At 48.3% G+C, this 24,169-nt stretch overlaps 1 protein-coding gene across 3 annotated transcripts in view; it reads right to left on the bottom strand.

Annotated features, from left to right (window-relative positions):
* The window catches only part of LOC143956097 (uncharacterized), a 215,775-nt gene that overhangs the window by 5,552 nt on the left and 186,054 nt on the right, over positions 1–24,169 (bottom strand). Inside the window, exons 7-9 of one of the 3 annotated variants that reach the window (XM_077466231.1) lie at positions 1,901–2,083; positions 1,614–1,820; positions 1,035–1,170 (exon numbers count right to left, since the gene is read on the bottom strand). The exons of the other annotated variants lie outside the window; for them this stretch is intronic. Coding sequence (XP_077322357.1) covers positions 1,035–1,170; positions 1,614–1,820; positions 1,901–2,083 — 526 coding nt within the window. The remainder of the gene's footprint in view (positions 1–1,034; positions 1,171–1,613; positions 1,821–1,900; positions 2,084–24,169) is intronic. 3 annotated transcript variants of the gene reach the window in all.

Here is a 24,169-nt window from a genome sequence, read left to right as displayed (position 1 = left end):
TCCCAGCAAGCAAGGCTGCACTGCATTACAGAGGACTACAATTCCCAGAATGCAAGGCTGCACTATGGAGGACTACAAGTCCAAGCATACAAAGCTGCTATGCTCAGCAGAGGAGAACTGTAAGCCCACACAGCCCGGTATGTTGGGACTTGTAGTCCTCCTCAGATGCATCTTGCGGTTACATACCGGTAATACCGTAAGAGCTGCAGAGAATCTCTTCACCCCCCCCTCCCCCTCCCCCTCCCCCTCCTTGGTCTCTCTCTGTATCAGCACTGACCTGTACCGGGAGGACACAGAGCCAGTGACACCTGTCGTCAGTGATCCGGGACCTGGCGCAATAATCCCCTTCTCTGTGGTTGCGTCGCGCCGTTCTGATCAGTCTCGGGCAGCAGCTGTCACTCACAGCCGAGCAGAGTGAAGCCACCTCCCCATCCTCTTGTATGGCTACACAGTGCTGTGTATGGAGGAGGAGGAGGAGGGGGAGGCGGCTTCAGTGAAGCCGCCTCCCCCTCCTTCTCCTTTATGGACAGCACTGTGTAGCCATACAAGAGGAGGGGGAGGCGGCTTCACTCTGCTCGGCTGTGAGTAACAGCTGCTGCCCGAGACTGATCAGAACGGCGCTGTCTCTTCAGTCGGAGGGGGAGGGCGCTGGCCTGGCACCCCCCCAGGGTGTGGCACCCTGTGCGGCCTGCACCCCCCGTCCCACTCTTAGTACGCCACTGGAGGCAGCAATACCCCCGTGTTTCCCCGAAAGTAAGACATACGTCTTACTTTCGGGGTACGGCTTATATTAGCCGACCCCTCTGAAACTCCCGATACGTCTTACAATCGGGGGTGTCTTACTTTCGGGGAAACACGGTAGGAGTGACCCACAACCTAATACTGCCAGCTGAACCGCAAATAGGGTATCAGTACAGGGAGGGGACCGTTATCAAGCTATTATTGGCTGGTATCACTCAGCTCCCGCCCTACTCTGGGACCAATCAGTGAGCAGTAACAGAGCAGAGATAAGAGAAGAACATATGATGGGTCACCTGTGCTGATCTCTGTAGGAGTGTCCTCCTCTATGAATGTCCTCGTCATTCCAGCCTCCTCCGTATATTGCTGATCATCCCTCACATACGTCTCTTCTACTTCACACTCAACTTTCATCTTCATCAGATCTTCACCCTAAACCAACAGAATGGCAGAAAATAACATCTGTAACATAGAAGTATTTATGATGTGAGATCACATAGAAAATATCATCTTGTAGAGTCCACACATTATCTCCACATGTCAGAGTGTTCAATCACTTTATGTTCCCGACCCTCAACTCCACCTACCCGATGATGGTGGGGGATGGTGTGACCTTCCTGTGTGGAATCCCGGGAATACAGAAGATAAGGACATTCACCACTTGGTGATTCCATCATAATGTCCTTGTAGAGATCCTTGGGTCCTTCAGAAAGTTCCTCCATCACTCCATACTCCTCATCCTCCTCTTTATACTCTTCTTTAACATCAAAATGGAAACCCTGGGGATGATAATATTGAACATATAAAAAGGACATTTAATGTAACAAACATGCTTGTGTATAAATCACAACTTGTAGCAATTGCTCCTCACCTACCTGATGATGGTGGGGGATGGTGTGACCTTCCTGTGTGGAATCCCGGGAATACAGAGGACGGGGACGTCTCTCTGGTGGGTTCCTGGTATTTGGTGGCTCCATCATATCCTTGTGTCCTCTAGAAAGCTCCTTCATTACACCATACTCCTCATCCTCCTCTTTATACTCTTCTTTAGGAACAATATTATCACCCCCTAGATTTCCATTCTGGATAAATAATAAAACATTCAATGGAACAAACATTCTTGTGTATAAATTATAAATATCATCGATTGTTCCTCATCTACCTGATCATGGTGAGGAATGGATGGACATCTCTCTGGTGGGTTTCTGTAGCTGGATGACTCCACCATGGTGTCCTGGTACAGATCTTTGTGTCCTTTTAGAGACTCCTCCATCACCCCATCCTCATCATCCTCCTCTTTTATCTCTTCTTTAACCTCAACTTTAGAATCTCTCAGGTTTCCACTCTGAATATATAATAAAAATGACATCAATGGTAACAATGCAGATAATGTACAGATCCTAATGATACTATCAGTGATTGTTCCTCATCTACCTGATGATGGTGGGGGATGGTGTGACCTTCCTGTGTGGAATCCCGGGAATACAGAGGACGGGGACATCTCTCTGGTGGGTTCCCATTACTGGATCCATCTGTAGGAAACACACACACTGACTGAATACATTGTTTCTATGTGTTTATCAGATGATGGGGGATCTAGGTGGAGCCTCCGTACTGCTCTCTCCTTTACAATAAAGTCTCCTCTTACCCGGTGATGTGAGGGGCGGCTGATTGTCCATCATGACGTCCTTGTAGAGATCCTTGTGTCCTTCTAAATACTCCCACTCCTCCATGGAGAAATAGACAGTGACATCCTGACACCTTATAGGAACCTGACACACACAATGATACAGTCACCATCCAGACACATCCCTTGTCTGTTACTGGATAATGTCCCAGAATTCCCAGAATCCTCCTCACCTCTCCTGTCAGCAGCTCCATCATCTTCTTGGTGACTTCTAGAATCTTCTCCATGTTGTGTCTTGTAGGGATCAGGGATGGAGGTGGGGGGATGGTGATGGGATTCTGGATTTTCAAGGATCTTGTGACATTTTCAGTAGATTTCCTCATTACTTCTGCACAGTTCTGTTTTATAGAACGATAACTATTACTCTACCATAATTCCTCACCTCTATGGTCAGCAATAGATTTTTTATTTTTATTTTTTAACAAAGGCGTTTATTTAAAAAAATTTTTGTAAATCATTATTACAACAACTGAGGTACAAAGCAAGCCAACCAGAGGATCAGCCAACTCATGATTAGGAGTTGGCATAATTATTACAACAAATGAGGTACAAAGCAAGCAAGCCAGAAGACCAGCCAACCAGAAAACCAGCCAACCAGAAGAAGAACAGCCAACCAGAAGACCAACAGCCAACCAGAAGACCAACAGCCAACCAGAAGACCAACAGCCAACCAGAAGACCAACAGCCAACCAGAAGACCAACAGCCAACCAGAAGACCAACAGCCAACCAGAAGACTAGCCAGCTCATCATTATGAGTTGGCATCATTATTACAACTGAGGTACAAAGCAAGCCAGCCAGAAGACCGGCCAGCTAAAAGACCGGCCAGCTAAAAGACCGGCCAGCTAAAAGACCAGCCAGCTAAAAGACCAGCCAGCTAAAAGACCAGCCAGCTAGAAGACCAGCCAGCTAGAAGACCAGCCAGCTAGAAGACCAGCCAACTCATCATTGTTAGTTGGCATCATTATTACAACAACTGAGGTACAAAGCAAGCCAACCAGAAGACCGGCCAACCAGAAGACCGGCCAGCCAAAAGACCGGCCAGCCAAAAGACCGGCCAGCCAAAAGACCGGCCAGCTAAAAGACCGGCCAGCTAAAAGACCGGCCAGCTAAAAGACCGGCCAGCTAAAAGACCGGCCAGCTAAAAGACCGGCCAGCTAAAAGACCGGCCAGCTAAAAGACCAGCCAGCTTAAAGACCAGCCAGCTAGAAGACCAGCCAGCTAGAAGACCAGCCAGCTAGAAGACCAGCCAGCTAGAAGACCAGCCAGCTAGAAGACCAGCCAGCTAGAAGACCGGCCAGCTAGAAGACCGGCCAGCTAGAAGACCAGCCAGCTAGAAGACCAGCCAGCTAGAAGACCAGCCAGCTAGAAGACCAGCCAGCTAGAAGACCAGCCAACTCATCATTGTTAGTTGGCATCATTATTACAACAACTGAGGTACAAAGCAAGCCAACCAGAAGACCGGCCAGCCAAAAGACCGGCCAGCCAAAAGGCCGGCCAGCCAAAAGGCCGGCCAGCCAAAAGGCCGGCCAGCCAAAAGGCCGGCCAGCCAAAAGGCCGGCCAGCCAAAAGGCCGGCCAGCCAAAAGGCCGGCCAGCTAAAAGGCCGGCCAGCTAGAAGGCCGGCCAGCTAGAAGACCGGCCAGCTAGAAGACCAGCCAACTCATCATTGTTAGTTGACATCATTATTACAACAACTGAGGTACAAAGCAAGCCAACCAGAAGATCAGTCAACCAGAAGACCAGCCAATAATTATGAGTTGGCATCATTATTACAACAATTGAGGTACAAAGCAAGCCAACCAGAAGACCAGCATACCAGAAGACCAGCGTACCAGAAGACCAGCGTACCAGAAGACCAGCATACCAAGAGAGTCATTACAGATGTAGGGTTAGAATCTGCATAATTTTTTTCCAACCAAGGTGCCGCGGCACCCATATAGTTTACTATGCTTCAGTTAAGACTAATTAATGTTTCCTGGCCCAAAATAATAGCTGAATCAGAAGGTTAAATCAAGGGTTAAACCCCCCCCCCCCATATACTTTATAGTCCATATGGAGTCCATAGGTAAAATAGAGAATATATACACATATGTGTGTGCATAGGAGAGATGGGAGGCAGCAGCCATCCTCAGAGTATAGCCAGCTCTGTGACAAAAACAAAAAAGGGAAGAAATGGGAAGCGCCACCTAAGTGTAGGAGGTTAAAAACGTATTTAACCACTTGCGGACCGCTCCCCGGCACCTTGACGTAGAGCATGGTTGTAATGGCAGCAGATAGCCGCCATAACCCCGGTATATTCTTAAACAGCGGAGGGTCTGCTTTCAGATAAAAGTGGTCTCTGCAGCGGATTTGCCGCAAGATCACTTTTATCATTGGCGGGGGGAGAGGTACCCCCCTACCGCCGCACTCCGGTGGTCTCCACCGCTTACCGGAGTGGCGGAAATGATCAGGTCCTTTCCCCTGCCAAGCAGGAAGTCGAGTGAGGGAAAGATGGCCGCCACTCGGCTCCATACCATTGGATGAAGGAAGCGACGTCAATAACTCACTTCCGCCCAATGGTCTTAAAAGGGGAATTTTTTATTTTTTTCAATTAAAAACAAATAAGACTTTTTTTAAATAGCAGTTTAGTGTAAATATGAGATGTGAGGACTTTTTGACCCCCCCCAGACCTGTAGACATTTTTAAATGTCGCCTATGGAGATTTTTAAGTGCCAAGGCTTGTCGCCTTTCCACGAGCGAGAGCGCAATTTTAAAGCGTGACATGTTGGGTATCAATTTACTCGGCGTAATATTATCTTTCATAATATAAAAAAAAAAAATAATTGGGCCAACTACTGTCGCTTTATTTTTAAATCTAGAAAAAGTGTTTTTTTTTTCCACAAAAAAATTGCGCTTGCAAGACCGCTGCGCAAATACGGTGTGACATAAAGTATTGCAACAACCGCCATTTTGTTCTCTAAGGAGGCAGTCTCCAAACTGCAGCTCTGGGGCCAGATGTGGCCCTTTGTTTGGCTTTATCTGGTCTTTGTGAAATTATTCCTTTCACTAACACCAACAATTGGGCATAATTCGGTCCACTGACACCAACAATCGGGCATAATTCTTTCCACTGACACCAACAGTTGGGCATAATTCCGTCAACTGACACCAACAGTTGGGCATAATTCCATCCACTGACACCAACAGTTGGGCATAATTCTTTCCACAGACACCAACAATTGGGCATAATTCTTTCCACAGACACCAACAATTGGGCATAATTCCGTCCACTGACACCAACAATCGGGCATAATTCTTTCCACTGACACCAACAGTTGGGCATAATTCCATCCACCAACACCAAAAATTGGGCATAATTCCATCCACCGACACCAAAAATTGGGCATAATTCTTTCCACTAACACCAACAGTTGGGCATAATTCTTTCCACAGACACCAACAATTGGGCATAATTCTTTCCACAGACAACAATTGGGCATAATTCCTTTCACTGACACCAACAATTGGGCATAATTCCTTTCACTGACACCAACAATTGGGCATAATTCCTTCCACAGACACCAACAATTGGGCATAATTCCTTCCACAGACACCAACAATTGGGCATAATTCCTTCCACCGACACCAACAATTGGGCATAATTCCTTCCACAGACACCAACAATTGGGCATAATTCTTTCCACAGACAACAATTGGGCATAATTCCTTCCACAGACACCAACAGTTGGGCATAATTCCATCCACTGACACCAACTATTGGGCATAATTCCTTCCACTAACACCAACAGTTGGGCATAATCCCACAGAAGCATTAAAAATCACTTACAGGATCATAAATGATGACAGGCTCATCAAAACCAATGCATTGATGTCCTTCCGGATTTCGTGTCATTCTCAGGGCTGTGTGTGGGGGGGATGTATGAAAGGATCCTCTACACGTCCTGTGGCCACCAGGAAGCGACAACCAACCGCGGAACGCGGCCGGAGATGAGGTCGCCGGAAACGGAGGACGGCCGGGCTAGGCAGGCGTAGGATCGGCTATGCGCTCGGAGCTTCAGCTGATTCTACAGGCCTCTGAACACAGGAGCAACCCGTACAGATCACTCACGGTCTTCGTTCAGAAAGGGAAGGGGCCGGTAAATTAAAATATTTACCGACCCCTTCCCCCGGGCGGGGCTTCATCCTGAAAAATCCCTGGCAGCAGCCGGCGGGAGAGGAGAGGAGGGAAGCTGGCAGCACTGTGGGGGGGGGGGGGGGGGGTGCCAGGAGGCAGGGGAAATCTGCACTGCACAGGGTGATTAGGGTAAACCCTATGTACAAATTTTAATTGAAGTAGCCGATCTTTCGCAGAAATCATAGTAGGTACAAAACGTCAAGAGACAGTTTTCCCAGTAGAGGCATAATTAGAACCTTCAGGGCCCCAGTGCAAGAAACCATGAAGGGCCACCTATCAGTGCTCATCAGTGCAGCCTATCAGTGCTGCTTACCAGTGCTGCCCAATTTATCAATGCCCATCAGTATCGCCTAGTGCTGCCCATCAATGTCACACATCAGTGCTGCCTATCAGTGCTCATCAATGCCTATCAGTACCAATCTGTGTCGCCCACTGCCACCCATCAGTGCCCATCCATGCAATCTATCAATGCCCATAAGTATCACCTATCAGTGCTCCCTACCAGTGCTCATCAATGCCTGCTATCAGTACCGATCTGTGCAGACTATCAGTGCTCATCAATGCCTATCAGTACCTATCTGTGCAGCCTGTAAGTACCCATCAGTGCCACCTACCAATGCTTCCCATCAGTGCAGTCTATCAATGCCCATCAGTACCACCTATCAGTGCTCACCAGTGCAACCTACGAGTCTATCAGTGCTCATCAATGCCTCCCACCAGTACCACCTATCAGTTACTGCCCATCAATACTGCCCATTAGGGACACCCATCAGTGCAATATATCAATGCCCATTAGTACCACCTATCAGTGCTCACCAGTGTAACTTATCAGTGTTCATCAATGCCGCCTATCAGTACCCATCTTTGCAGCCCATCACTGCCGCTTAACAGTGCTGCCCATCAATGCCACCTATCAGTGTTGTCTATCAGGGCTCATCAATGTCTCCTTTCAGTACCCATCTGTGAAGCCTATCAGTGCCACCTGCCAGTGCTGACAATCAATGCAGCCCATCAGTACCTCCTATCAGTGCCACTTATAAGTGGTATCTATCAATGGCACGTATCAGTGCCACTTATAAGTGGTGTCTATCAGTGGCACCTATACAGCCTACCAGTGCTGCCCATGAGTGGCGTCTTTATCAGGACTCAGAGCCGAGTATCTCTCCCATATAGCCCCAGAGCCTGACAGTCCCCCCTCCCTCACATGGATGTGAGGAGGAGAGAGCCGATCTGCTCCTCCTCCTCCCCACGCCCCTCTCCTCCTGTGTGCACCGCGGAATGATCACATTCAGCTGCTGGGCTCCACATTTACCACGTTCTAGAGGGGCGGGGGGAGAGGGATAAGATCAGCTCTCTCCTCTCCCATCCGTGTAAAGGAGAAAGGAGGGGGGAACTGTCTGTGCAGGCTCTGGGCTGTATGAGAGAGACAATCTCAGCTTAGAGCCCTGCGGCCAGCAACCCCACTGGGGCCCCCTGAGAACACCAGGGCCCCGTCGCAAGTGCGACCTCTGCGATCCCGGTAGTCCCGCCACTGCTTCACAGTCATCCTTGTAGAGAGACGGGATATCTGCATTTCACTTACCATAGAGAAAGGTAATCCTTGGAGAGGTTAAGGGGGACAATTTAGAGTATATATTGCTGAAAGGGGATTGAGAAGATCTTCCTGTAGCAACAGATTCTCCAGAGAGTCAGAGCTCAGAGTAGGAGTAGAAGGAAATTGGCCATGCCGCAATTGTAGGTATCTAAAAAAAACATGCGATTTGGAAGGGAAAAAATCTACATTTAAATTGATCAAAGGAGAAGAGAGAATACATTTCAGTAGCTTGATACCATGGCGGGCCCAAAGGGCCGGGTCCAAGACTGAATGAATTCAGCTCTATATTTATTCTCCAGGGTTTGGCCACAATGTGGCCGACTCAGCAAAGGACAGACACCTCCATCCAGCACTGTGGTCAGATTTATAGCTCCTCCTACAAGTTATATAATAGAGTCTCGAACAGGGCCGTCTTTAGCGCAGGGCAAATGGGGCACTTGCCCTGGGCCCAATGTTTGTAGGGGGGCCCGCACTGCTACCCGTGAATTGGGGCCCCAATGAAGGTTTTGCAGAGTGCGCAGAGGACACGGGATGGGAGGCTGTATTCCTGTGCTAGCCAGCTGAGAGGGGGGTGGGGCCGGGAGCTCCACTGATGCTCTGACCCCGCCCCCCTACAGCCTGTATGCTCAGAACAGAGCGGCTGTAGTAAGAGCCAGTGATCGGAGTGGGAGCGTCAGTGGAGCTCCCGGCCCTCTGTATTCCCCAGCCAGTATAGAGGGGGCGGGGCCGAGAGCTCCACTGACGCTCCCAATCCGATCACTGGCTCTCACTACAGCCGCTCTGTTCGGAGCATACAGGCTGCACGGGGGGCGGGGTCAGAGCGTCAGTGGAGCTACCGGCCCCGCCCCCTCTCAGCTGGCTAGCGCGGGAATACAACCTCCCGTGTCCTCTGTGCACTCTGCAAAACCTTCATTTGGGGCCCCAATTCACAGGTAACGCCCCCCCCCCCTACAAAGCATCAGTGGAGCATCAGTGTTGTAGTGAGATCAGAGAATGGAAGCCCTGCCCACATACCTCTAAATGTATGTAGTGTGTTTGGCTGCTCAGGTATGTCCTTGCACCCATAAAATGCCTGACTGCTTAAACCCTGAGCTGTGTTATTCAACTGTCAAGCTGTGCGTTGCTAAAAGTTCTCTGACCATCACCTGTAGCATGTCCGCAGTCTCTGATTGTCTCCTGCAGCATGTCCGCAGTCTCTGATTGTCTCCTGCAGCATGTCCGCAGTCTCTGATTGTCTCCTGCAGTATGTCCGCAGTCTCTGTCTCCTGCAGTATGTCCGCAGTCTCCGATTGTCTCCTGCAGTATGTCCGCAGTCTCCGATTGTCTCCTGCAGTATGTCCGCAGTCTCTGTCTCCTGCAGTATGTCCGCAGTCTCTGTCTCCTGCAGTATGTCCGCAGTCTCTGTCTCCTGCAGTATGTCCGCAGTCTCTGATTGTCTCCTGCAGTATGTCCGCAGTCTCTGTCTCCTGCAGTATGTCCGCAGTCTCTGATTGTCTCCTGCAGTATGTCCGCAGTCTCTGATTGTCTCCTGCAGTATGTCCGCAGTCTCTGATTGTCTCCTGCAGTATGTCCGCAGTCTCTGATTGTCTCCTGCAGTATGTCCGCAGTCTCTGATTGTCTCCTGCAGTATGTCCGCAGTCTCTTATTGTCTTCTGCAGTATGTCCGCAGTCTTTGATTGTCTCCTGCAGTATGTCCGCAGTCTCTGATTGTCTCCTGCAGTATGTCCGCAGTCTCTGATTGTCTCCTGCAGTATGTCCGCAGTCTCTGATTGTCTCCTGCAGTATGTCCGCAGTCTTTGATTGTATCCTGCAGAAATTATGTGTTGTAACCTCTAGCAACCAGCCAGCGAGCAGTAAGGATAGGCTGTAACCTCTGGCAAACAATTGCAATCACTGCGTGATCTGCTGCAGTAAACTGATTTTGAGTCTACCTGCTATTTTTTGTATGTCTCAGAATGGAGGGGGGGGCCCAAGAAAATGTTTGCCCAGGGCCCAATCAAAATTAAAGACGGCCCTGGTCTCGAATGTGGTACTAGTAACACAACATAGGTTATTTATGGGTCAGATGTAACCCGTTCATTACACTCACCTCTCCAGTCAACAGGCTGAGGATCTCTAGGCTGAGGTTCAATATCATCTCATTCCGGGGAAATTCCTTCCTTGCAATCTTCACAAAACTCAAATTCTGCTGATTGTCCATCATGACGTCCTTGTAGAGATCCTTGTGTCCTTCTAAATACTCCCACTCCTCCATGGAGAAATAGACAGTGACATCCTGACACCTTATAGGAACCTGACACACACAATGATACAGTCACCATCCAGACACATCCCTTGTCTGTTACTGGATAATGTCCCAGAATTCCCAGAATCCTCCTCACCTCTCCTGTCAGCAGCTCCATCATCTTCTTGGTGACTTCTAGAATCTTCTCCATGTTGTGTCTCTCAGGTTTTAGGGAGTCACATGGAGGCGCTGTGATGGTCATATGATCACCTGACTTCACAAGAGGAAATCTCTGTATTGGGGAACCAATAGGAATATCATGTTAGAATCCCAGAATCCTCCTCACCTCTCCGGTCAGGTCTGTGTTTTATTAATAGAGATAAGAGTGATGTCATGTGACCTCCCAGAATCCTCCTCACCTCTCCGGTCAGGTCTGTGTTTAATTAATAGAGATAAGAGTGATGTCATGTGACCTCCTCCCAGAATCCTCTTCACCTCCCCGGTCAGGTCTGTGTTTTATTATTAGAGATAAGAGTGATGTCATGTGACCTCCCAGAATCCTCCTCACCTCTCCGGTCAGGTCTGTGTTTTATTAATAGAGATAAGAGTGATGTCATGTGACCTCCCAGAATCCTCCTCACCTCTCCGGTCAGGTCTGTGTTTTATTAATAGAGATAAGAGTGATGTCATGTGACCTCCCAGAATCCTCCTCACCTCTCCAGTCAGCAAGTAGATGATCTCCAGGGTGAGGTTTAGTATCTTCTCAGTCATGTGATTCCGGTCCTCCATCATCCTTGATGTGGTCATGCGACTTCAGTTCTCACTGATGTGGTCATGTGATCTATGCGTGTTTCTCTGTAGATGGATAGAGGAAAATTGTCTGGACTGTATTAGTTGTACAATATTAGGATAGGGAAATAAGGGTTGATAGGCAGGCTGTGTGAATTGGCACACGTAGATTGGGTCACTTAGTGGTTGTGGTGTTTCTTGCGACTGGCAAACCTTTTATATTTTGTTCTACCTCCCTAATCAGAAATGCCACCGGCTTTATCTCTGAATTATTTTTGCTTCAGACAAGGAACGATCAATAGAATCTTTCTTTAATTGTTTAGAGGTTATTACCTTTCCTTCTGCTGCTTGCTGAATGTCAGTAAACCAACAATAAATACTATTACAGTGTGGCCTATTGACGCTGCCTCAATACTACAAGACCCTAGAATGAATCCAACTGGTAGACCATTGAAGAGTTACTTCCTGGTTTCCAGGCCTAGGCAAATGGATGGCATACATCCCAAGAGTATTCAGGAATGAAGAAGGGGTTTTCTCAGCCAAGCACACCCTCCTGACTGCATTCCTGTGCTAATGGCGGATGGACTCCAGAAAGTAAATGCTACATGAATTATGTACCCTTACTCAGGATGCCCACAGTCTTCAGAGTAGACCCTCAAAATGCCCATAGGTCTTCAGGGCAGACCCCCGGAATGACCATAGGTCCTCAGGGCAGACCCCCGGAATAACCATAGGTCCTCAGGGCAGACCCCCGGAATGACCATAGGTCCTCAGGGCAGACCCCCGGAATGACCATAGGTCCTCAGGGCAGACCCCCGGAATGACCATAGGTCCTCAGGGCAGACCCCCGGAATGACCATAGGTCCTCAGGGTAGACCCCCGGAATGACCATAGGTCCTCAGGGCAGACCCCCGGAATGACCATAGGTCCTCAGGGCAGACCCCCGGAATGACCATAGGTCCTCAGGGCAGACCCCCGGAATGACCATAGGTCCTCAGGGCAGACCCCCGGAATGACCATAGGTCCTCAGGGCAGACCCCCGGAATGACCATAGGTCCTCAGGGCAGACCCCCGGAATGACCATAGGTCCTCAGGGCAGACCCCCGGAATGACCATAGGTCCTCAGGGCAGACCCCCGGAATGACCATAGGTCCTCAGGGCAGACCCCCGGAATGACCATAGGTCCTCAGGGCAGACCCCCGGAATGACCATAGGTCCTCAGGGCAGACCCCCGGAATGACCATAGGTCCTCAGGGCAGACCCCCGGAATGACCATAGGTCCTCAGGGTAGACCCCCGGAATGACCATAGGTCCTCAGGGTAGACCCCCGGAATGACCATAGGTCCTCAGGGTAGACCCCCGGAATGACCATAGGTCCTCAAGGTAGACCCCCCGAATGACCATAGGTCTTCAGGGTAGACCCCCGGAATGACCATAGGTCTTCAGGGTAGACCCCCGGAATGACCATAGGTCCCCAGGGTAGACCCCCGGAATGACCATAGGTCTTCAGGGTAGACCCCCGGAATGACCATAGGTCTTCAGAGTAGACCCCCGGAATGACCATATGTCTTCAGAGTAGACCCCCGGAATGACCATAGGTCTTCACAGTAGACTCACGGAATGACCATAGGTCTTCATAGTAGACCCCTTGAATGACCATAGGTCTTCACAGTAGACTCCCGGAATGGCCATAGGTCTTCACAGTAGACCCACGGAATGACCATAGGTCTTCAGAGTAGACCCTCAGAATGTCCATAGTCTTCAGAGTAATGGCGGATGGACTCCAGAAAGTAAATGCTACATGAATTATGTACCCTTACTCAGGATGCCCACAGTCTTCAGAGTAGACCCTCAAAATGCCCATAGGTCTTCAGGGCAGACCCCCGGAATGACCATAGGTCCTCAGGGCAGACCCCCGGAATAACCATAGGTCCTCAGGGCAGACCCCCGGAATAACCATAGGTCCTCAGGGCAGACCCCCGGAATGACCATAGGTCCTCAGGGCAGACCCCCGGAATGACCATAGGTCCTCAGGGCAGACCCCCGGAATGACCATAGGTCCTCAGGGCAGACCCCCGGAATGACCATAGGTCCTCAGGGAAGACCCCCGGAATGACCATAGGTCCTCAGGGCAGACCCCCGGAATGACCATAGGTCCTCAGGGCAGACCCCCGGAATGACCATAGGTCCTCAGGGCAGACCCCCGGAATGACCATAGGTCCTCAGGGCAGACCCCCGGAATGACCATAGGTCCTCAGGGCAGACCCCCGGAATGTCCATAGGTCCTCAGGGCAGACCCCCGGAATGACCATAGGTCCTCAGGGTAGACCCCCGGAATGACCATAGGTCCTCAGGGTAGACCCCCGGAATGACCATAGGTCCTCAGGGTAGACCCCCGGAATGACCATAGGTCCTCAAGGTAGACCCCCCGAATGACCATAGGTCTTCAGGGTAGACCCCCGGAATGACCATAGGTCTTCAGGGTAGACCCCCGGAATGACCATAGGTCCCCAGGGTAGACCCCCGGAATGACCATAGGTCTTCAGAGTAGACCCCCGGAATGACCATATGTCTTCAGAGTAGACCCCCGGAATGACCATAGGTCTTCACAGTAGACTCACGGAATGACCATAGGTCTTCATAGTAGACCCCTTGAATGACCATAGGTCTTCACAGTAGACTCCCGGAATGGCCATAGGTCTTCACAGTAGACTCCCGGAATGGCCATAGGTCTTCACAGTAGACCCACGGAATGACCATAGGTCTTCAGAGTAGACCCTCAGAATGTCCATAGTCTTCAGAGTAGACCCTCAGAATGCCCATAGTCTTCAGAGTAGACCCTCAGAATGCCCATAGTCTTCAGAGTAGACCCTCAGAATGCCCATAGTCTTCAGAGTAGACCCTCAGAATGCCCATAGTCTTCAGAGTAAACCCTCAGAATGCCCATAGTCTTCAGAGTAAACCCTCAGAATGCCCATAGTCTTCAGAGTAAACCCTCAGAATGCCCATAGTCTTCAGAGTAAACCCTCAGAATGCCCATAGTTTTCAGAGTAGACCCTCAGAATGCCCATAGTCTTCAGAGTAGACCCTCAAAATGCCCATAGTCTTCAGAGTAGACCCTCAAAATGCCCATAGTCTTCAGAGTAGACCCTCAAAATGCCCATAGTCTTCAGAGTAGACCCTCAAAATGCCCATAGTTTTCAGAGTAGACCCTCAGAATGCCCATAGTCTTCAGAGTAGACCTCCATCAAGATGCCTACAGACAAAACCAACCTATGGCAGATGCCATTTCTCTGGTGGTTCATCTGGCTCTTACTCACATGGAGCATAAGGATACTTCTGTTAGACTGCTTTTTTTTTTTGGATTCTTGTTATGCTTCTATATTCCTATTCTACAAACCCCGCTAGATAAACCGACTTTACTGGGCATTAGCTCACTGTTGTTCCACCAGGTAGAGGACTTTTTAACAAAGAGGTCCCAGTCTGTTAGAAATACTGTGAATTCTTTCTCTTCCACATTCTCATTACCAGTTCCCCCCGGAGGCATCTTTAACACCTTACTGTATACTCTGCTGACCTACAATTGCTTAGCTGAGTATCTGAGTGATCGTATTACGAGGTCCTCAGATGACACGGCACTAGTAGGACCCGTCATTGTGATGAGTCCATGTGCGGTTAAAACATTTTACATTAAATAGAATGTTTTTTTTTTTTACAGAGGTCTATACATCAGTCATAAAAAGGTGGACAACTGAGAGAAGAGGGAGTTCCAGAATTAAGAGAACGTTCCGGCCCCGTAAGTGGGGAAATGTTCTTACCCTGGAGGGGTTAATCTAGGTTTCCACACTATATATGTGTGTATCATCATCTGCTGGAGATAAAAGACGTCACAGTGACTATGGAGGAAGAGGACGGACATGACGGGGGGGTTACTGGGTGTAAATAGAAAATAAGATCTTATTACCTCCTCTGTTGCCACTTCCAGCAATGTCTCCTCTCTACTTCCTCCCGCCTCACCTCTCACCCGGAACTTCCTATTTATACCTGACATCACTTCCTGTCTGTAACTGACATCACTTTCTGTCTTCCATAGAGACTAGCTGTCTGGGTAGTGAGATCACCACCTTGTGGAGCTCAGAGGAACTGCGTCTCTGAGAAAAGTCTTGCGCAAACACGGCCTTGTGCTGTGTGTGTATGTACTGTATAGCCTTATAGATGGGGTTATCTCCACTCCCACCAAGGGGGGAGAGAAAGATATTATTTGGAATGAGAAGAATAACGTAAACGCCTTGGATTTTGCAGCAAGGCCTATATGGCACAGCTTAGGAGACATTTGCTTGCAAAAACCTTGATGAAAATCCTTCCACGTGGCTTTGCAAGCCCTTTGATGCTTACCATTCATCTAAAGAAGGCTTAGCCCTTGTACACACGGTCGGAGAATCCGTCAGAATGTGTCTTATCGGACCGTGTTGTCGGATAATCCGACTGTGTGTGGTATGCATCGGACTGATTCCGTCGGAATATCCGTCGGACCCAATTTTCCAACTTGTTGGAAATGTTTTCCGACCAACTGGTTCGATCGGACATACTCCGATCATGTGTAGAGAATTTTGATCGGACAAAGTGCCACGCAGGCTCAGATCAAATTCCTACATCAAAGCTATTGGCTACTAGCCTGAACGTAGTCCCATAGTAACGAAATTACGTCATCACGTTCTGAAAGATCGGATTTTTCTACAACTTCGTCCGACCGTGTGTATGCAACAGTTTTGGACAAGGTCCGACGGGCAAAATCCGACGGACAAAATCCAACGGATTTGGTTGTCGAAATCTCCGACCGTGTGTACAGGGGCTAAGGCAGTGGTGGAATGGACGATGTGGGTCACCTCCTCACTGTCCTCCTCTGATGTACCCAGCAGCACTCAGTTCACCTCTACTGCAGTAGAGCAGCCAGAAAGGACCTAGGGTTGCCACCTCATCCCTTTAAACCCCAACACCTTTGAATTACACAGGTTCTGAGGCTTAGTAAATGCAGATACGGCAACGAGTGAGTTTTATTACCACCTTAACCACTTTCAGCCCCCGGACCATTTTGCTGGCCAAAGACCAGACCACTTTTTTCGATTCGGCACTGCGCCGCTTTAACTGACAATTGCGCGGTCGTGCGTCGTGGCTCCCAAACAAAATTGACATCCTTTTTTCCCCACAAATAGAGCTTTCTTTTTGGTGGTATTTGATCACCTCTGCGGTTTTTATTTTTTGCGCTATAAACAAAAATAGAGCGACAATTTTGAAAAAAACGCATTATTTTTTACTTTTTGTCATAATAAATATCCCCCAAAAATATATATATAAAAAAAAAATTTCCCTCAGTTTAGGCCGATACGTACTCTTCTACATATTTTAGGTAAAAAAAATCGCAATAAACGATTATTGATTGGTTTGCGCAAAAGTAATAGCGTTTACAAAATAGGGGATAGTTTTATGCCATTTTTATTAATAATTTTTTTTTTTACTAGTAATGGTGGAGATCAGCGATTTTTATTGTGACTGCAAAGTTATGGTGGACACATCGGACATTTTTGACACATTTTTGGGACCATTGTCATTTATACAGCAATCACTGCTATACAAATGCACTGATTCCTGTGTAAATGACACTGGCAGTGAAGGGGTTCACCAGTGGGTGGCAGTGTAGGGGTTAAGTGTTCCTAGTGGCGTGTTGTTATGGATTGTTTAATACTTTGATTAAATGACTATTTTCTATTATGTAAAGATATATGCTGAATCTCCTTACTCAAAATGCCTCACCTAGAGACCCCCCTCCCATCGGAGTAAGTCCAGGAGTCCACAAGCCATCAGCAGAAAACCTGGATGAAACTGGCCTGGACCCTTTAGATAAGGGTCCTCCAATCTCTGCTTGACAGCACAGAATACACCTGAGATGAGGCTTTTGCAAACAATGAGTCATCTCTTACTATAAAAGGGGGCTATATGCCCAGAGCAATAAAGGAAGCTTTTTCACTGAACAGTGTGTGTCAGTGTACTTCTTCTAAACATGAATGCATGGACATTTGAATTAGACCAGGTGCAGATAACTGGGCCAGAGATTTGTCTGGGATCCAAAACAGCTTGGCAGCTCAACGTGAGGCTCTCGGGTTTGCGAACCGGAGGAACAGCCGACCAAGAGGCCACTGAGGAGGAACCACCACGGGTGGGACAGAGACTGATCAACTCTGAAAATACGGTAAGATATCACATTCATATCTTGCTAGTATATCCCGTTCCCGTGTGGGTCCATCTCTGTGTCCGTGTCGGCTGCTGAAGGTCGCCAAAAGACAGGTAATACTTGCCCGAGGTCCATTATATGAACCTGTATTCCGATTATCTGCAGCCTGTAAGAACATTGTGTTGTTGTATTGTATGAGTCTGTGTTGTTGTATTGTACGAGTCTGTGATTGTGTTGTATGGGTCTGTGATGGGTGATGTTGAAAGAGATTGACACACAGCTGGGTCCCAGCTGACGTGGACAAACTCCTTTGGTAAAGGTGTTAGTGCGGTGTAGCATTTCACCCAGAAGGGGGGCGTCAGGGACGTGGACAAACTCCTTTGGTAAAGGTGTTAGTGCGGTGTAGCATTTCAACCAGAAGGGGGCGTCAGGGATGTGGACAAACTCCTTTGGTAAAGGTGTTAGTGCGGTGTAGCACTTCACCCAGAAGGGGGCGTCAGAGATGTGGATAAACTCCTTTGGTAAAGGTGATGGTGTGGTATAGCACGTCACACAGAAGGGGGCGTCAGGGACGTGGATAAACTCTTTTGGTAAAGGTGATGGTGTGGTATAGCACGTCACCCAGAAGGGGGCGTCAGGGACGCAGGTAGCGTGGCTGTGTGGTTGTTATAATTCAAGCATACACATCTATTACAAATCATACAAATGTCATGTTATAATTGTGTTTGTGGATTGATGTTCAGCATTTTTGAAGGAGGTTGGAAGGTCAATTGGGTCTATAGAAAGTGAATGTAGAAAGAGTGGACAGGAACCGATAAGACGTCCTGAACAAGTGGGAGATTTAGAAGAAACAGAGGGAAGTGAAAATTTGAGGATCTCATTGTTGAATATTAACTGCTGTACTTATCTGTCTGTTAAATGTCTTGTTGAGGGAAGTGAGTGGTCACACACTACCCGACCCCCATTCTGTGGCCGTCTCGGAGGGGCAGAACCGTGACTGAGTCTACGTTTTTGGGAAGACGCATCAGGGGCGACCCAGGTGGCAGTCGAGCATTGTAGACAAAACCTCTCTCTGTCGTACTATCTGTCCTCGTTAACTTGAGATTGGGATATAGTCTGAACCGGTACCAGGTGACGAATAGAGGAATTGCCAGACCCTTTCAGAATCCAAGGCAACCTCGAGACCCGTCTAAAATCCTGAGCAGACACATAAATATCTCAGTCATCAAGACAGAAAATAATGGGGCAGAAATTGGTTAAAGCGGGAGTCCACCGGGACTCCGCGTTTTTTTTTTTTTTAAAAGCCAGCAGCTACAAATACTGCAGCTGCTGACTTTTAAAATAGTGACACTTACCTGTCCAGCGCGCCCGCGATGTCGGCACCCGAAGCCGATCTCTAGATCGTCTGTAAGGTGCTGCCGCCGCCATCTTGGGTATGGGAATCAGGAAATGGAGCCTTTCGGCTTCATTTCCCGGTTCCCTACTGCGCATGCGTGAATCGCGCTGCGCAATAAGGACGGTCCCCGCTGCCTCTGGGATCTGTGTGTTTCCCAGCGGGCAGCGGGGCACTTGCGGAAAGGGGCGTAATCTACGCCCCTTTCCGCAGAGAGCTATCCCGGAAGTGGGTGCAGATACCTGTACTGTACAGGTATCTGCACCCCCCTCCCCCCTGAAAGGTGCCAATTGTGGCGCCGGAGGGGGGGAGGGTTCCGATGAGCGGAGGTCCACTTTAGGGTGGACCTCCGCTTTAAGCCAGGGAAAGAGAAACTCGAGAGAGAGGGAGGAATTATGTTAAGAAAGCAAAAAAATTAACGAAAATTTGTAGCATCACCATTCCTCCAGGGGGTAGATTGCAGCCGGAGGAATGGTGGAAAATACTGAAGGAAAAACGAAGGGTGTTACTTGACAATGGTTTACTGAAAACTGCAGAAGCCTAGTATAATGTGTGCAATATTGGAATGTATTTGAAAGTATGCAACATGATGAAGCTTTAGTTATGAGCCTGTCAACATTTTTATAATGCATATCACTGATGGGTCTAGCAAAATAGAATTATATCAGGCAATGCATATGTTTGAAAAGTATTGCGGAGTTAAAAGAAAAATAAGCCTGAAGACTCATTTTTGAGCATGACAGAAGCATTCTGCAGCTGTGTTCCTCACCCCCATCCTTACGCTTCACTGTAAGGAGTGAGGTGACCCCTCCCTTCAGATCCCTGTGTGAGAGACTGTCTGTAGGGATGTGAACTGTTGACAGGCTGTGAGATTACTGGTATAACGTGATGTTTGCATGTGTGGGATATACAGGACCGGGTTGATTTAGTTATTATTCTAGCAGGCTAGAATATTAAAGGAATTGTGCAAGTTGAGAAAAACAGTAGTTAGACAATGAAACAGTACAAAAGAGAATATATGTTTAGAATGGATGTTATGAAGAAATATGCAAATGTTAATGAAAGAAAAGGCTGAGAATGTTTTGATTACTTTAATTGTGGCAAAGACCACTCACAGGAAACAATTAATAGAAGAGTTTTCTGCAGGAAAACAAGTCTCTTGATGAAAGCTGCATAGGCAGTGGAAAAAAACCTACTTAGCAGTAATAAGAAATCTAGTCAGTTTATGTGAAATTAAAGCTGGAGACGCTCACTGGCCCATCATGGAGAAAAGTCTCTGTGATGTGAGGATTGTCGATGACAATACCTTTAATTCTGGTGTGGAATTCTGTGAGTAGCTGTGCGAGTGGGCGGGGGGCAGACTGTCTGATCAAGCTACAGGTATCCAAGATGTTACTCAAGACAAAACGGAGTCAGTAGAAAAGTTTTACACCGGACTGTCACAAGTTTTTTTCAGATTTGGTATTCATCACCCATAATATGGCACACAGCCAGATGAGGTCTTCAGCCTTTGTGGCAGGCCTCAAGAAGTCAATCTGAAAAGGCCTCACCATGGCCCAACCGGAGTACCGTGTGCAGCAGCAACAATATCAAAACCCTGGACATCCCACCTCGGAACACCAGGATCTCCTATGCTAGGAATTGGGCAAGCCTGTGTCACTAACCCATGTCAGGGCAACCTCTTCAAAGAACTCAGAAGGCCCATTAGCGAGGGTTACCCTACCCATTGAGGGACATCCAACCACTTTCCTAAGTGGCACAGGTGCAGCCAGAAGCGTGATTAGAGAAGAGGATTTACCTGACCACTCCTACGTTTACAGTATTGACATATCTTGTGTGGACATAGATGGAACTCCCAGAACTAACCCATTGACCCGCCCCCTACAAGTTGGAAAGTACCCAGACCTTCTGGCTCGATTCTTTGTCTCTTCCACCTGTCCACTCAATCTCTTGGGAGCAGATGTACTGTCCAGACTTCAGGCTTCTATTGTCTTCTTTGAAGATGGATCTATTACTATCTCTTCTCCACTGGACATTAAGGACACTTCTGCTATGGTCCACAGGAGCTGAGGATGTAGGACATTTAAAGGTGCCACCAGTTATGGTGCAGTTGGAAGTTGGAGCTCCCCTGCCCTGGAAACCCTCTAAAGTTATCCCAATCTGCAAATCTATTTCACAGCATGTCAAAGCCCTCATGTCATGGCGCCCTGATACCCTGTACATCTCCATACAACACACTTCTGTTCCCTGTGTAGAAGAGAATCCCTATGGGAGAACCAGACATGTACAGAATGGTCCAAGACCTCCGAGCAGATAATGAAGCTACGGTCCAGAAGCCTCCTTACTGATGCAACCCATTTATGATGCCCTGAAGTCTGAGCCCTTCCAAATGTCCTCAGAGACAATATCCAACTTCGAGGCCCTCAAACAAGCCATTTCATCAGCTCTGGTTTTAGGGCTCCCAGACTACGAAAAAACGTTCAAGCTCTTTGTATCCGAACGTCTGGGACATTGCTGCCATACTCAACCAGATCCAGCCGAAAAATCTGTCCACTGCCAGACATTTGGGACTCCAATGTTCCCTCCTTCTACAATACAACATTACTCTATTACGTTGCCAAACACTGAACCCTTTAACCCTTTTTTTCCACTTCCCGAGGGGGGAATAGAGGAGGAGCCACCCCTTGACTGTTTTCAATGAATGCGGCTGAAAACCACACATATTCCCAATGTGAGTGAAATACCCCTGCATAATTCAGACCTAACACGGTTCTACAAGCTGAAGCCTTACCACCGGGGATGTCTGCACAGGAGACAGAGCTGCAAGCACTCACTATAGCATATAAACTGGCAGAGGGAAAACAAGCCAACATTCATACAGACTCAAGATATGCTTTTAGCGTTGCCCACTTTGGTGTTATCTGGAAGGCCAGAGGATTCCTGACAGCTGCAGGAACACTTGTGAAACACAGTCCAGCTATCAATGACCTGATGGACGCCTTACTTCTCCCAAATCAAGTGGCTACTTTGAAAGTAAAAGCACACAGCAAACTGAACTCGAAGGAAGCCGGAGGCAATCATCTAGCCGATTCAACTGCCAAACAGGCAGTCAGCGGACCACGAGAAGTGGAAAGTAGAGTGGAAAAAGAAGACCAACCCGTGCTTACCCTACAGACTCTTCCAGTGGACAGAGTTTATCTGAAAGAACTACAAGAAGCAGCAAGTGCGGATGAGAAGAAAAGCTGGAAGCAGAGGGGAGCAACCCTCAAGGATGGACTATTCGAGTGCAACAAGAAGCCTTGCTTACCCAGGAATATGTACTCGGGTGTGGTACAATGGGCACATGGAGCTGCCCATCTGTCAAAGACTCTCATGAATGTAGCTTTAGGAATCACTCCACTGACTAGCAACTTCTGTAAAGCCCCGTACACACGAGCGGACTTTTCAACATCCAAAGTCTGACGGAATGATTCCGTCAGACTTTTCGATCGTGTGTGGGGGCTGCAACGGACTTTTGATTCGCAAAAGTCTGACAGACTTTAGAAAATGGAACATGCTTCAAATTTTTCCGACGGAACTCCGCCGGACCCAGTTCCTACCGAAAAATTCGCTCGTGTGTATGCTATTCCGACGGACTAAAACCGACGCTAGGGCAGCTATTGGCTACTGGCTATGAACTTCCTTATTTGAGTCCAGTCGTACGTCATCACGTTCGAATCCGTCGGAGTTTGGTGTGATTGTGTGTGGCCAAGTCCGCTCATTCGGAAAGTCCGTCAGAAGTCTGTCAGAACTCCGGCAGAACTCCTTCGGAGGTCTGTCGGACATAAGTCTGGTCGTGTGTACGCGGCATAAGCCATGCACCATTTGTGCAAAGTGTAACCCGGGATGCACAGAGAAGATGCCGCAGAAACACCGGGCAAAGCCCTCGTACCCTTGACCTGCGTAGCCCAAATGTCCCCTTTCTTTTAACCCACTGCCACCTCGACCTTCTTATCAACCTTAATAATAATGAGACCACACCTTCTCTTTGGAGTAAACTGGCCACAACAGCCTTTATTAACACAACCAAAACTTTTTACTCACTCCAAAGCTATATATATAAATATATAAATATATAAACATGTATATCAAACCATAAACAACATTTTTAAACTAAATTCCAGTCTGGTGATCTCTGACGGTGACCCACTTTAAACCAAAAACACCAACCTCACTGCGGTACCTTTAACATACCAGGCCTCCAGCTGTTGACCGCTCAGAGACAACCAATTCCTGCTGTGAAAAACATCCCAGTATTCCGTCCACCGTTCAGGAATACACAACATCCCAGTATTCTGTCCACCGTTCAGGAATACACAACATCCCAGTATTCCGTCCACCGTTCAGGAATGCACAACATCCCAGTATTCCGTCCACCGTTCAGGAATACACAACATACCAGTATTCCGTCCACCGTTCAGGAATACACAACATCCCAGTATTCCGTCCACCGTTCAGGAATACACAACATCCCAGTATTCCGTCCACCGTTCAGGAATACACAACATCCCAGTATTCCGTCCACCGTTCATGAATACACAACATCCCAGTATTCCGTCCACCGTTCAGGAATACACAACATCCCAGTATTCCGTCCACCGTTCAGGAATACACAACATCCCAGTATTCCGTCCACCATTCAGAAATGCACAACATCCCAGTATTCCGTCCACCGTTCAGGAATACACCGGAGGGGCCCATATTACAGATGAGCCCCCCCACCCCTTTTTGATCACCTCCGTTTACTGCCACCGTCAAAGACCACCAGAAAGATACCGCTGCAGCCCCCCAAAAGGACCGTTTTCCACTGTTGTGACGACCAGCCATCTGCCCCTGCAAGAAAAAACACCAGCCAGATACAAAACACCCCCGCACTAAAGAACAACCCCACAGTAGGGAGGGAGGGTGGTAAAGCTGCCTCCTCCGATGAGTTCCCTCGTGCACTGGTGCCCGCTCTAGCTCCGCCCCCCCTTTTATACCGCTCCTCCCCTTCTTCTATTTTCCTTACCTACCACTCCCTCTTCTATCTTCCTGGTTCCTAAGGCACCAGGTCATGCCCGCCCCTCCATTACCCCTCCCCTTGGGGCGGATCATTACGGGGCTCCCTTTCCAGCGGATACAATTTGACCACATCCAAATGCCAAAGATTGAATGATTTGAGTACACCTTAGTAGTTTCACACAGCCTACCACCCCCAGAGTACCGGGAAGGTAGAAAGAATGAATGACACAATAAAGACTTGAATGTTAAAAATGGCCCAAGAGACTGGTATGCATTGGCTGGACAGCCTGCCCATTGCCC

The sequence above is a fragment of the Lithobates pipiens genome, unplaced genomic scaffold (assembly GCF_037356315.1).
Source record: "Lithobates pipiens isolate NorthernLeopardFrog02 unplaced genomic scaffold, aLitPip1_a1.2 Scaffold_35, whole genome shotgun sequence".
Lineage (NCBI taxonomy): Eukaryota > Metazoa > Chordata > Amphibia > Anura > Ranidae > Lithobates > Lithobates pipiens.
The sequence above is the reverse complement of the archived record's forward strand: the minus strand, read 5'-3'. Positions and strand labels throughout refer to the sequence as shown.